This window comes from Corythoichthys intestinalis, chromosome 11 (genome assembly GCF_030265065.1).
Source record: "Corythoichthys intestinalis isolate RoL2023-P3 chromosome 11, ASM3026506v1, whole genome shotgun sequence".
Classification (NCBI taxonomy): domain Eukaryota; kingdom Metazoa; phylum Chordata; class Actinopteri; order Syngnathiformes; family Syngnathidae; genus Corythoichthys; species Corythoichthys intestinalis.
In genome coordinates, this window is record NC_080405.1 from 14346699 (window position 1) to 14361763 (window position 15065).

At 38.0% G+C, this 15065-nt stretch overlaps 2 protein-coding genes across 3 annotated transcripts in view; one reads left to right on the top strand and one right to left on the bottom strand.

Annotated features, from left to right (window-relative positions):
• Positions 1-2537, bottom strand: part of si:ch211-203d1.3 (protein phosphatase Slingshot homolog 3) — a 40084-nt gene extending 37547 nt beyond the window's left edge. Inside the window, exons 1-2 of the mRNA XM_057850049.1 lie at positions 2177-2537; positions 172-310 (exon numbers count right to left, since the gene is read on the bottom strand). Of these exons, the coding sequence (XP_057706032.1) occupies positions 172-216 (45 nt within the window). The 5' untranslated portion in view covers positions 217-310; positions 2177-2537. The remainder of the gene's footprint in view (positions 1-171; positions 311-2176) is intronic.
• grhpra (glyoxylate reductase/hydroxypyruvate reductase a) lies at positions 2327-14813 on the top strand. Of its 2 annotated transcripts, none has more exons than XM_057850054.1 (10): positions 2327-2345; positions 2649-2735; positions 2949-3073; positions 6570-6642; positions 6730-6846; positions 11998-12086; positions 12174-12275; positions 12510-12645; positions 14149-14279; positions 14360-14813. In XM_057850054.1, exons 2-10 carry the CDS (start codon positions 2650-2652, stop codon positions 14479-14481), a joined length of 981 nt encoding a protein of 326 aa, XP_057706037.1. In that variant the 5' UTR covers positions 2327-2345; position 2649; the 3' UTR covers positions 14482-14813. The 2 variants fall into 2 exon arrangements, with proteins under 2 accessions (XP_057706037.1, XP_057706036.1); XM_057850053.1 differs by lacking the exon at positions 2327-2345 and adding an exon at positions 2414-2555.
• Positions 14814-15065: the final 252 nt, after the last annotated feature.

Genomic DNA, 15065 nt, shown 5'->3' on the forward strand with positions numbered 1-15065 from the left:
AGCAGACATCTGTGTGATTTTAACTAAGATCAGATCACATTTTACGGTGATTTTATGCAGAAATGTGAGAATGTCCAAAAGATTCAGATACTTTTTCATTCCACTGTATGTTAGGGCATATTGCAAAAAGATTCGCTTGACTGCCCACTACAAGGTGCGGGGATGACTCACTGCGACACTGATTGAGGGGATCCTGTGGAGAGTCAACAGAGCCATTGCACCGTGCAGGTGCCACTACACTCGATGTGCTGTTGGGCTGCTGCTGGCAAGCTCAGACAAGTTCTGCAGATTCCTCGGGCACCGGTACAATCTGTGATAAAGATAAACATATGTGAAATAAATAATAGGATTTAAATAAAGCTTTAATGAGCTTTCTGCGGCCTTTATAAACTCTAGTAGTGTTGCCCACATGTATTTTGCGAAAGGCAATAACAAAATATATGCAAATAATTTTAAATAAAATGAATGAATGACACTTTGAAAAAAATGCAAATTAAAAAATCCATGAGAAATAAAAAAATATATATAAATAATGACAACTAAAATAAAATTACCAAAATTTTCGGACAATAAGCCGCTACTTTTTTCCTTCATTTTGAATCCTGCGGCTTATGGTCCAGTGCGTTTTTTTTTTTTCCATTTATTTATTTGTTTGGGTAAATAGCTAACACTTTATTTGACAGCGGCATCATAATACCGTCATAATTATGACATGACACTATCATGGGCATTACTGAATGCTTATGACAGATGTCATTAAGTGTCATCCGGCAAATTATGTCAGACTCAGTAACTCTATTTATGTCCAGCTCGGATCTTTTATATCCATTCAAAAGTGAGATAATTTGCCGGATAGCACTAAATGACATCTGTTATAAGCATTTATTAATGCTATGACAGTGTCATGTCGCAATTGATTGTCTATTGACAGTCTTATGGCGCCACTGTCAAATAAAGTGTTACCAAATACTATAGCAATTAATGAAACAACTGGAACAGTAACTGAAGAAATAATTAGCATATAACATGAATTTTGATTGTTATCTGTAGCGCCGCAATGCATGCTAGGAGGCATGTTGGACAACAACAGTGTTGACAGCAGGTGGCAGCAGAGGCTGACAGTCTCCCCAAAGGGAATAGGATTGCCAAATGAAGCTTTTTTAAGTACCAATAATGGTTCATTTGGTCTTATGACACTCGTATGATGCCGCTGTCAAATAAAGTGTTACCGGTTGATATCTTTGGGTATAAATATCCCATAATACAGTGAGGACAGCTGCGGCTTTTAGTCAAGTACGGCTTATCTATGAACAAATGTCGTTTTTGTGTCAAATTTGGTGGGTGGCGGCGAAAATTACGGTATTAAGAAAAAAAAAGTGTAATAATTTAACAACAACAAAAAAAGAAGTGCAAAGATTTACATTCAAATAAATGTTGCCGGTCCGTATTTTATTCCTGGAATTTATTCATTTATTTATTTGGGGTTTTACAAATCTCTTATGACCTTACATAATTTAACTCTTTGCCTGCCATTGACGTTAATAGACGTCCAATCATTTTCAAATGGGAGGGGCTAAATGGAATTAATTGCTGTCAATAGGTGTTTTCATCAACATCCCTAATATACAAACTACCACAACATATACTCTGTGACCTGGGCAGGCAGTGAATGAGTTCATGCATGTTCATGAGAACTTTAGAATAGATGTCCACTGTAGTGACCTCTGTCTTTGAAATGGTTTGAAATGGTTAACAAGTCATCCCTATCATCACGAGCTGGTGCACAGATATTATAAAAATATCTAGTTCGCTAAAGCTTATAGGGTGTTAATAATAATAACGTAATGTGATGTAAGGTCACGTCACAATGCATAACTTAGCCTATACATTTTAATAGTAAATAATGCAATCAATACTGTTGTTAAATTATCCATTGTTGTTTTCGCAAAGATGGCACCAATAGTTCGATTTAATTTATACATTTAAATGTATGCAGATTATGAAAACATGAAGAGAAACATTTAGTTGTTTGTAGCAGACTGACTAGTTCGTTACAAGCACTGCAATCCTTGTTTATGTTAGCCTGTTGCAGCTAGCTCACGGTTGAAATGAGCAGCACTGTCAATCGAAGAAGAAAAAAGAAAGAAAAACATAAGCAAAACTGCACACATCTTACATTTACGAGACTGGATCCAGGCACCTTTTCCCGTCAGCTTGTAGTCTAAAAAGTGACAGCCTCACTCAAAACTGTAGAGAGGCTTGGACGCTGTCAGCGTTTGCGCTCGCTACGCCAGCGGTGTAGTTTTGCGTAAATTGCGTACGTCAGAATCAACAGGATCGCAAGGGTAAAAATATGTAGTTTTATGCTAATATTCCCAACAGTTAAGTTACGACGAGTTAAAAAATTAAATAAATCAAAATTCAAAATAACCCCGATAGTGTATGTTTACTTGAGGAAACTAATGGCTTTTAGGATTCTACGTGTGATAGTCACTTCCGGGTAATGCTGAGCAGTGAGCACACTTTTGGGTACCAGGGAGGAGTCGTAGTTGAAGGTTAATAATAAACTAGCCAAAATTGTACCAAATACGAAACTCGTGACATCTCTCTGTGCTGAAAGAGACTGAATTCACATTTTCTTTGAGTAGGATGAAAGCAGTGAAGACACTTATGAAGGTTCTGGTGTCGAAGCAACTCCCACCCGAGGGGATGAAGATTCTGACAACTTCTGAAGTGTATGCATACATTTTAAGGACTTTTAATGTATTTATTATGATTTAATATTTTTAGAATGACATTTGCGTGCATGCACGGTATTTACTCAGAAGCCAGTTCACTAAAATTAGGCAAAAGTGACGTTTCTGATAACATGCTCCAAACAGTCCATGTGAATGCCTTAATCTCGTTTAGAAATGACATGGTCACATTGGCGTTTTGTGTTTGAAAAGGTGTGAAGTGTCTCTGTGGGACACAGACGGGCCACGGTCGGAGCTTCTCAAGAATGTGCAGGGAGCCCACGGTCTGCTGTGTCTGCTGTCAGACAAAATCGATGCTGAGGTTCTAAATGCTGCAGGTACCCTTAATGCGGTTTGCCTAATTTACCCTTCTCACTTTATTTATCCATGAGGGTTTTTTTTTTTTTTTTAATTAATGTTTTTTTATTCCGAGATCTCTAAAATTGTTTGAATTGGCGGCCTTTGAAACCCTAAATGTCTTGCTATGTGAATCAAATTTAACAATGAAAGGCCATTGAGTATTGTCAACACCCCACTTGCCCAGCACAAGGTAACTGTGTCAGCAAAAAGTTTGAATCAAGCCTTGTGTCAGTACTTTTTATTCAACCACTTTACAAAGTTTGACAGAAATCAGATGAGTAGTTTTTTTTTATTCTAAGAAATAAACAAATGATGAGTGAATTCAAACGCATTATTAAATGAGAGGTAATCCTTTGATGGAGTGCACAAAGAGTCAAGTTGACTTAGAAAAGATCCAGGATTGTGTCACAAAGGATATTTTTCACATCCAAACTACAGGTTTTACCCAAAGTAGTGCATCTGGAGTCTCACACTTTCCCAACCTTCTCTGGGATTTGGGGAGTTGGTGCAGTCATAGTGAAGCAGTCAGCCTTTGATAACTAGGGTTGGGCATCGTTTGAATTTGAACGGTTCTGATTAGGAGTGGGAACCTCTTGGTACCTCATGATACGATACGATTTGCGATCGTTATCGTTAAGCTCACGATAATGATGATCAGGCATTTTTACATGTTATTGAGCTCCCTAATGGGCTAACCTGGTGCAGAATATAAAACAAACAAAAAACAACTTGTAAAACCCACTCCAGTTGAGCAGTTCAGTATAAAATCAGAAAGTTTTTGTTCAGGAAAATAATCATATCTGCCTTCTCAGGCAGTAAGCGTGAGCGTTTTGGACAGGTAGTGTCTCCTACAGTGGAGAACACACGTTCACTGGGTGTAGCTGAAGCTTGAATGCATAAATATGGGAAAATGAGAAAAAGTTGCAAGTCTTACGTAAAGGTAAGGTAGCTGTAAGCCGCTACGCACTTTACATACATGTACCTTAGCTGGGAGCTACGCCGAAGCATTAGTATAAATTGTTCTTGTGATTATAATTTGATGTAGATGAGGCAAAAAAATAAGGATTTCCTTATTTGTAAAACCGATTCTAAAACAAAAGATTCTTTTTAATACGTTTTTTTTAACAGAGGTGGCAACGCGCTACGTAAAGTACGTTGCTGCTTTTATAGTTGCATTATCCCGATGTAATAATACAATGTATTCCCGTACTATTCCATCCAACCATTTATCCGTCCAACCATCCATCCGTCCGTCCGTCCGTCCGTCCGTCCGTCCATCCATCCATCCATCCATCCATCCACCCACCCACCCACTTCATCCGGGGTCGGGTCGCACGGGGGCAGCTGAAGACGAACGTAATTTATTGTTTTACTTACCTGGTTCTGACTGGTTAGAGGACCGCCGCAGCGTGTCAAATACACTGCACTCAGCTATGCACTACTTGTATTCCATGAAGCCGGATGTGTTTAATCATATTGGTCGTGCAGCCACCTTTGCATGATATACAGTGGGGCAAATAAGTATTTAGTCAACCACCAATTGTGCAAGTTCTCCTACTTGAAAAGATTAGAGAGGCCTGTAATTGTCAACATGGGTAAACCTCAACCTTGAGAGACAGAATGTGGAAAATAAAAACACAAAATCACATTGTTTGATTTTTAAAGAATTTATTTCCAAATTAGAGTGGAAAATAAGTATTTGGTCACCTACAAACAAGCAAGACTTCTGGCTGTCAAAGAGGTATAACTTCTTCTAACGAGGTCTAACGAGGCTCCACTTGTTACCTGTATTAATGGCACCTGTTTTAACTCATTATCGGTATAAAAGACACCTGTCCACATTCTCAATCATTCACACTCCAAACTCCACTATGGCCAAGACCAAAGAGCTGTCAAAGAACACCAGAGACAAAATTGTAGACCTGCACCAGGCTGGGAAGACTGATACTGCCATAGGTAAAATGCTTGGTGTAACCCTCAATCTGGGGCTGCATGCAAGATCTCACCCCGTGGCGTCAAAATGATAACAAGAACAGTGAGCAAAAATCCCAGAACCACACGGGGGGACCTAGTGAATGACCTACAGAGAGCTGGGACCACAGGAACAAAAGGCTACTATCAGTAACACAATGCGCCGCCAGGGACTCAAATCCTGCACTGCCAGACGTGTCCCCCTGCTGAAGAAAGTACACGTCCGGGCCCGTCTGCGGTCCGCTAGAGAGCATTTGGATGATCCAGAAGAGGACTGGGAGAATGTGTTATGGTCAGATGAAACCAAAATAGAACTTTTTGGTAGAAACACAGGTTCTCGTGTTTGGAGGAGAAAGAATACTGAATTGCATCCGAAGAACACCATACCCACTGTGAAGCATGGGGGTGGAAACATCATGCTTTGGGGCTGTTTTTCTGCAAAGAGACCAGGAAGACTGATCTGCGTAAAGGAAAGAATGAATGGGGTCATTTATCGAGACATTTTGAGTGAAAATCTCCTTCCATCAGCAAGGGTACTGAAGATGAGACGTGGCTGGGTCTTTCAGCATGACAATGATCCCAAACACACAGCCAGGGCAACAAAGGAGTGGCTTCGTAAGAAGCATTTCAAGGTCCTGGAGTGGCCTAGCCAGTGTCCAGATCTCAACCCCATAGAAAATCTTCGGAGGGAGTTGAAAGTCTGTGTTGCCCAACGACAGCCCCACTGCTCTAGAGGAGATCTGCATGGAGGAATGGGCCAAAATACCAGCAACAGTGTGTGAAAATCTTGTGAAGTGTTACAGAAAACATTTGGCCTCTGTTATTGCCAACAAAGGGTACATAACTAAGTATTGAGATGAACTTTTGGTATTGACCAAATACTTATTTTCCACCATGATTTGCAAATTCTTTAAAAATCAAACAATGTGATTTTCTGTTTTTTTTTCTCCACATTCCGTCTCTCCTGGTTGAGGTTTACCCACGTTGACAATTACAGGCCTCTCTAATATTTTCAAGTGGGAGAACTTGCACAAATAGTGGTTGACTAAATACTTATTTACCCCACTGTAGCTGTGTTGCAAATGTTGCACTGAGCTGACTGGTCATTTTTCTTTGTGAAGTTGAGCCAAACTTTTGAGCACTGCCGCACCATGTCTATGGTTGAAATCAAGTTGCAATGCACAAACACACGCTTCATGTGTTTTTTTCTTTGTGGCAGCTATTATTTTTCTGAGCGGCGGTCAGGGCATCAAAACATGAAATCGAAATTCAAAAATTCGAACAGTTCTGGGAGAATCAGAGTGTTCGTCCCGGATCCCATCGATGCCCAATTCTATTGAAAACACAGATTTTACTATACATTTGAAAAGAAAGAATTACTATAAAATATTGTGCTGAGAGTGAAGAGTGCCGATACTTGTATCATAATTCATAAGGCGCAATGTCATCACATCATCGCTGATTTCAAACAATTGCAATCAAACTACATATTTCTGATCACAGGACCCAACCTGAAAGTAATCAGCACATTTTCTGTGGGATACGACCACTTGGCTCTTGATGAAATCAAGAAACGGTCAGAGACTAAGTAGAGAAATTATGTCTATCTGCTTACAGGGTAAAACCTATAGTGCTAACCTCACATTTTGCTTGTTTTCAACAGCGGCATACGTGTCGGCTATACTCCTGATGTTCTGACTGACGCCACAGCTGAACTGACTGTTGCTCTTCTCCTGGCAACTGCTCGCAGAATACCTGAGGCGGTGGAGGAAGTGAAAAAGTATGTATTAAAATGTTAAACGTTTACAGTTAAGGGTGTTTGCAGGGGTAGCAAAAGTAATCACACGCTATTCAAGCAGAAGTGTAGATAATTAGGTAAAAAAAAGACTGGTTAAAGTTTAAGCATTACTTGATCTTCAGTAAAAAAAAAAAAAAGTACCGAGTACATTTCAAATGTAATTAGGTATTAAAGTAAAGACAAATTTGCTGTGAGTTTAGTACTTGTTCTTGCAGATTAGACTTTTTGATTGGTAGAAGCTTGTGTTTTTTGGCCGACATGAGACACATCAAACAATGTTACAATAATGGGAATGAAAATCGAAAACCTGTTCTTTTGGAGAGCAATTTCATGGTAAAATAAATACCCCGCAATTGCTGGTTTCCTTGCTTGACGACTCTGCTTGCTAATGAGTTAAGGCGTCACACGCAAGGGGCAACAATAGCAATGCCATGATTCGGTTCACATTGAGGGAATGCTTTCTGTAATTGTGCCATATTAACCTCTCGTAACCCTATTTTGTTTATTTCATTCATTCACCCCTCCCATTCCAGTTGGATTGGATGTCTACTGTCATGGCATTAAAACATGAGCATTGACAGCCATTCCCTCATCTTTAATGAATTGGATGTATATCCTCTGAAATTTAAAAAAATATTGTCTTAAGTGTGTTATTAGAGGCTATAACCAGAGTATATTTCGATTTAATTTATTGTTATCTAATATTTTATTCATTTATAATTTTATTCATTCATAAAAAATGTATTTCAAAACTAATTATTCATAATCGTAATTAAAAAAAACAACATAACAATCATAATTGAGACCTGTTATCCACATATGTGGACATCACATTCTGGGTCATGTCAGCCACACTTAAAGTGGTATGAAAAAGTATCCGAACCTTTTGGAATTTCTTACATTTCTGAATAAAATCACCATCAAATGTGATCTGATCTTTGTAAAAATCGCACAGATGAAAAAAAACTGTTTGCTTTAACTAAAACTACCCAAACATTTATAGGTTTTCATATTTTATTGAGGATAGTATGCAAACAATGACAGAAAGGGGAAAAATAAATAAGTGAACCATCGCATTTAACCCTTGAGAGTCGAAGGACGCGCCGGCGCGTCCTCAGCGCACGTCGTCTTTGAAGCACCCTCGCGTTTTAATTACGTCACCCACATGCCGTTGGTTGGTCTCGTTTTAAAGTGCGGAAGTTGCGGTTTACTCTCGTTGTTATTTGAAGTCAATCGACCAACTAAAACGTGAGATATTGTCATTTAAGTTTTATAGTTTTATTGTCCTCTCAAAAAAACATTAAAACGCTGCATGGATCATTTGTTTATGTCTATATTTCCATCACTTCTTGTCCTTTTTCAAAACGGAAGCTCCATGAAAAAAACACAAATCAAACGAACCCTTTCGAAGTCACAGTGGAAGCACAAAATGCGTTTTTTTTTTTTTTTTTTTTTTAATAAATATAACTGCCGCGCGAGGTTCCACCGAACGAGAGGGAGGAGTGAATCTGAAGCAGCGAGGGGGCGAGCGACGACTTTGTGTGACTTTGAGGATGAACGGAAAACTAAATTTAGCGCAAGCAATTGTGCTTTTTGATCAACTTGAGGAAGAGGGTGGTCCAAATTCGTCATCATCGTCTTCTTCGGAAGAGTCCTCGAGTGAAGATAGTGACGGATTTGAACACGTGGGTGACGCCATCGACGAGCAGAGGTAAGCCAACTCACTTTTTTTTTTTTTTTTTAATGCTGTAAAAGTTTCTTTTGATATTGCAAGACAAAGTTAATTTTGATGCAATATAAGTGCGTGTTTGTGTATGTAATAATAAGATGTGCATATCAGATCAAAGTATAATTTGTGGTCTTCTTTCTATATGAAGATTAGGGATGTAGCACATATTCAGCTACGGTATTCTTTCTATTGTCATACATATAGATTTCCATTATTATTTATTGCTGTATATATTTTTATTTTATACTTTATTATTTTCATAAATACTGACTTTTGTTTCATGTACATTTATAGTGACAATGAAAGTAAAGTGAAATGAAAATGGAAGGGTGGAAAGAGGACCGACACCCCATGGAAGTGTGGGCTGTGATGTAGCCCTGTGTCTAATTCCAGGACGAAACTGCTTTTCGGAGTGGCATGCCTGAAAAAAATGTAACTTGTTTATTGTAAATATTTTTGAAAATACTTTTTTCCCCAATGTTATATATATATATATTTTTTTCCCACAATCAGTCTTCTCAATTTGTGTATATAAATGTGTGTTCAAGAAGCTTGATTGTGTGTACATTGTTTTCATCAGGCGATGGGCCGCAATACCTAAACTCATAAAGAGATGGCCTCTAAACACTTTTTGTGTTAGATGGTATATTTTTTCACTGTTCTTCACTGTTTGGTCTGCTGTATATAACCTGTTTTGACTAGAGCATGTATAAATGCAAAAAACGCCTATGGCTATACCTGTTGTTTATGTTGAATTGTCAAATAAAAGACTATTTATTCTAAATTTTTTTGGTTGAATGTTCATCCTAACATATTGAATAAATATTACAAAGTTTCAAAACGGTTCGTTACGCATGTTTGGTTGTCAATTGGACATCAATATTAAAAATTTTGACAAAACGATTTTGGAATTTTTGGTCTTTTTGGGCCCAAAATTATGACTTATAATTGGTCAGTGAAGGAAACAACAGTTTGGACATGAAGTTCAAGGTGTCACAAAAAAAGGGACCAAACCAGGCCATCGTAAACAATTCTGTCTTTGAAATATAAAGGCAACTTCAAAGGCATGCAAAATCAGACAAAATAGGCCCAGACCTTAAAGGGTTAATATTTTGTGCCCCGCCCCTCCCCCTTTGGCAGCAATAACTTCAACCAGACGCTTCCGGTAGCTGCAGATAAGTCTGGCACATCGATCAGGACTAATCTTGGCCCATTCTTCTCTACAAAACTGCTGTAGTTCAGTCAGTTTCCTGGGATATCTAGCGTGAATCGCTGTCTGTAGGTCATGCCACAGCATCTCAATGTAGTTCAAGTCTGGACTTTGACTTCGCCACTCCAGAACGTGTATGTTGTTCTTCTGAAACCATTTTGAAGTTGATTTACTTCTGTGTTTTGGATCACTGGCTTGTTGCAGCATCCATCCTCTTTTTAGCTTCAAATGTTGGACAGACCACCTCAGGTTTTCCTGCAAAACATCCTGATAAACGCTTGAATTAATTCTTCCATTAATGATTGCAAGTTGTCCAGGCCCTGAGGTAGCAAACAGCCCCAAATCATGATGCTCCCTCCACCATGCTTCTCGGTGGGGATGAGGTGTTGATGTTGGTGACCTGTTCCATTTTTCCTCCACACATGATGTGTTTTACTCCCGAACAATTCAACTTTGGTTTCATCACTCCACAAAATATTTTGCCAAAACTTCTGTGGAGTGTCCAAGTGCCTTTTTGCGAACATTAAGTGAGCAACAGTGCTTTTTAAAAAAAATTTTTAAAGACAGAAGTGGCTTCCACCGTGGAATCATCCCATGAACACCATTCTTGGCCATTGTTTTACATATAGTTGATGTGTGCACAGAGATATTGGACTGTGTCAGTGATTACTGCAAGTCTTTGGCAGACACTCTAGGGTTCTTTTTTTACCCCTCCAATTATTCTGCGCTGAACTCTTGGCGTCATCTTTGGTGGACGGCCACTCCTTGGGAGAGAAGCAACAGTGCCAAACTCTCTCCATTTGTAGACAACTTCTCTGACTATTGACTGATGAACATTCAGACTTTGCAATGATTTTGTATCCTTTCCCAGCTTTATACAAATCAACAATCCTTGATCACAGGTCTTCAGACAGCTCTTTTGACAGAGCCATGATGCACATCAGACAATGCTTCTCATCAAGACAATTCTTACCAGGCGTGTTTTATAGTGGGCAGGGCAGCTTTAAACCACTCCACGAAATGTTTGGTAAAAATTGGTTTCAGTTGCTCTTCAAGTCTCCTTAGGCAAATGATACACTTATTTTTACCCCCTTTTGACATTGTTTGCATGCTATCCTCATTAAAATATGAAAAGCTATAAATGTTTGTATTTTCATCTGTGTGATTTTGACAAAAGATCAGATTACATCTGATGGTAATTTTATGCAGAAATGTGAGAAATTCCAAAATGTTCAGATAGTTTTTCATACCACTGTACATAACAAATGTTCATATTGTGGCTGATATCCACGTGCAATGGTACCTCTACTTACGAAATTAATTGGTTTTGGAAGTAGCTTGGTAACCTGAAAATTCTCTAAGTGCAGACGCGTTTTCCATGTAAGTGCCCTAATCCGTTCCATGCCCCCCAAAATTCAGACATCAATCTTTTACAATGCATCAAAACATGTAACAAATACATGTTACAATTAGATTATTGCACAATAAACATAAAATCAGTTGTGCATAATGTAAATAAAAACAAGAATAAAGAATAAAAGTTAATGCACTCATGTAAAGCTGTCAGAACACAAGGGGCAAATGAAAGGACGCTGGGATACACAAATACAGTAGAGGTCCCTCTTAGCCAATTGGATGCCAGGAATGCTTGGCAATAGCTAATTGCAGAGCAGCTATGTTACGTTCAGTGAACTTTGGGAGCTGCGATTACCAAGCATACTGTACTTTTGCATTTCGTATCCTGAAGTTTCTTTCGGAACAATTTTCCCGTTGAGGCATGTCTTAACCTGAAAATTCTGGATGGTGTGACATTCGTAAGTAGAGGTACCATTGTATGACAGGTCTTTTCTGTTTTAATTTCTAAAAATAGTCACTTGTCTAATAAAATTTTTTAAAAAAGTTAAATGTTGAATAAAAGTAACATCAAGACCAAAACTCGAGTCTTAAATACAGTACCTTTTTTTCACCCCGTTTGTGCTGTCAGCCCTAAAATACAAATAAAGCTCCAATGCAAAGTAATGACTTCACAAATCTTTCTCATAGAATAATTGATTGAATAATAATTCAATAGTTGATAGATTTTCCTTTTGGCAAAATTTAAAAAAAAAAATCATATGCAATAAAGAAAAAACTAATTCATAAAACGAAATAAAGTAATTTCCTAAATTTTGTCAATCACCAAACTCTGTCTCAGTGGCGGCTGGAATTCTTGGAGACCACTCTGGATGTGTGGATACGGTCTTTCAGGCAGCACTGTTGGAGTCATCGGGCTGGGACGCATTGGTTAAGCCTTACCTATCATTTATTTTCTAAATTGCAGAATTGAATGACGTCGATCTAATGCTGAGACAGTTAATCATTTATGTTCAGGGATGGCCATTGCTCGGCGACTCATGCCATTTGGAGTGAAGCGGCTGCTCTACTCTGGAAGAACAGCAAAAGCTGATGCTACAGAGTTCAATGGGGAGTTTGGTAAGAAAACAACTAAAACCTGAAGATGACTGAGAGCAGAACTGAACAATGTCATAGTAAAACCATGTTGGTTGGGTTCATTAGTAAAAAAAAACATATCCATAAAATAATAATACAACAATCTGAATTAAAAGAAATAAAGCAAGAGTAGTCAGTACTGGTCAAAGTTCAACTGGGTGCTGGTCAGGATAATAAAGGTTCTACTGTTCCATTTTGCTTTTCTTCTCCTTACAGTTCCTCTGGACACACTTGCAACTGAGAGCGACTTTGTTGTAGTTTCATGCTCACTAACTCCAGAAACCCAAGGCCTTTGTAATAAGACCTTATTCAGCAAAATGAAGAACACTGCTATCTTCATAAACTCAAGCAGGTAGACTCTTAATGCATCATGATCAGAGGTGGGTAGAGTAGCCAAAGATTTTACTCAAGTAAGAGTAGCGTTACTTCAAAATAATATTACTCAATAAACGTAGGCATCCAAAAAATGTACTCAAGTACAAGTGAAAAAGTATTTGGTGAAAAGAATACTCAGGTAATGAGTAACATAGTGAGTACCTACTTAAGATGTTAGATTTTTTTATTTTTTTTTAAACAATGGTATTTTTGTTCTCAGCACAAAGTGATCTATATGAACTGTTATTATTATTCTGTACTATAACATATTACACAACCACAATAAGCCACAGACATACAAAAAAACAAAACAAATCATTGAATTCCAGTGAGGGGAAAAAAACCCTACAGAAATTAAGCGTTATTTGTCCAAAGAGCTTTAGTGCCCTCTATTCGAAAAAAAAAATCAAATTATGAAACTAAAAGGATCCCAGATAACAGACCAACATTGAATAAATGTTGATTTTCCATCGAAATCATCGGTATGGTTGACATAGAACCATACCATTTTCGACGTCAACTGACGTTGAAACAACGTTGTTCTATGGTATGTCAGGTGATGGTTGAGTTAACATTGTTTTATAGTTGATGAAAATATGTTGAAAAATAGTTGATTTATGATTGACTGGGAAATATGATTGAAAAGTCATTGAATTATGGATGAGCGGCCGTTTTGGTCGAAAACATAACATTTATTCAGCGTTGTTCCAATGTTATTAATAATCGAAATGACGTTTAGGTTTTGTAAGTTTCAAGTCATGTTGACGGCTATGTCAAATACTTATTTTTTTAATGGTGCTCTATAGACGCCAGCATGATTGTACAGGCTGGTGTGATCATAGAATGGCAAGCTTGATTGCAAGCAACATTGGTATAATGGAGTCATGTGATTATTGTTGCGACGTCTCATTGGTGAAACTGAGTGAGCCACTGTTGGCATCTCTGGCAATAAAAAAAAAAAAGTAAAATGAATCTAATATGTACAATAAAGAGGAAAAATGAAACTACTATTGTAGCTCAAAGTAGCTTAGTTAGAGTAGCGTTTCTTCACAAATCTACTAAAGTAAATGTTAAACGTATGGCTTAGTAAATCTACTTTTAGAAATACTTTTTTTTTTGGAAAAGTTACTCAAGTAAATGTAACTCATTACTACCCACCACTGATCATGATTATACTGTACATTATAGTACACTAGACACTAAAGGTATTTATAGTTAACTCCTTTTAAGAAAAATGCATATGAAGTTGCATGAGTTGATGTTTGATCAGAATTGGTGCCTATAAATTTGCCTTTAAGTGTCTAATGCTGATGGGAAGTAGAAATATTTGAAATTTGGTTGTAAATGTATTGTCAGTTGTTTAGCCGAAGGCAGCCTTGCTCGCCCTGACCACATTTGATTTTGGAATAGACACTATGTTTGTTGTTCATTACTTTTCATAAATTCAAAAGAAGGACACGGTTGTCATTTGTTTCTTAAGGGGGGCTGTAGTGAACCAGGAGGATCTGTACGAGGCTCTGAACAGTGGACAAATTGCTGCAGCTGGGCTGGATGTAACAACACCTGAGCCACTTCCGACAAACCACCCGCTTCTTACACTTAAAAACTGTGGTGAGTTTCAAAATTAGATCTACCAATACCCGCTTCCCCTTTTGGTCAATACTATTTTCGGTCCAATCTCGCTTTTTCAGTGGTTTTGCCTCACATCGGCAGCGCCACCTACTCCACAAGAGGCGTCATGGCTTCCTTGGCAGCCCGAAACCTGCTCGCAGGGTTACAGGGCACACAAATGCCCAAAGAACTAACCTTTTAGAACCTGAAATGAACTGACCAACAAGCCTTTCATCTGCCCCCGTACTACTTGGCTGGCACAGTGAATATATTGTGACATCAATGAATGAACATAGTGAAGAAATGTGTTATTGCACTAGCTCAGAAATTGTTACTTTGTGTATGGCATCTGTTACAAACCCACTAACAGCACTTTTAAGATAATCCTGAAACTATTTGTTGCATTTAAAGTAGGGATGTCCTGATCACATATTTTGGCATTTTATTCCAAGTCTGAGTCACCTGATTTTAAGGAGCTGCCGAGAACATGTCCCAGTGCGATTCCTCAAGAATGAATTAAAAAAATGAAACATCCAGATGTATTTTTCCCAAATTTAAACACAGCTATCACAACATTTGAACCATATAAAACATTTTAGTACAGCAGTTTTTTGTTTTTGTTTTTTTAACAAATCAATCATGCAGCACAAAATTTGGTTAAAAATATGGCATTTAAGTAGATAGATGTATAGATGGATTTATTAACAGACTCTGTGTCCAAATCACAAAAAAAAAACAAAAAAAAAAAAAAACAGCACAAGCAAGGGTTCTCCTAGCGACCCACTT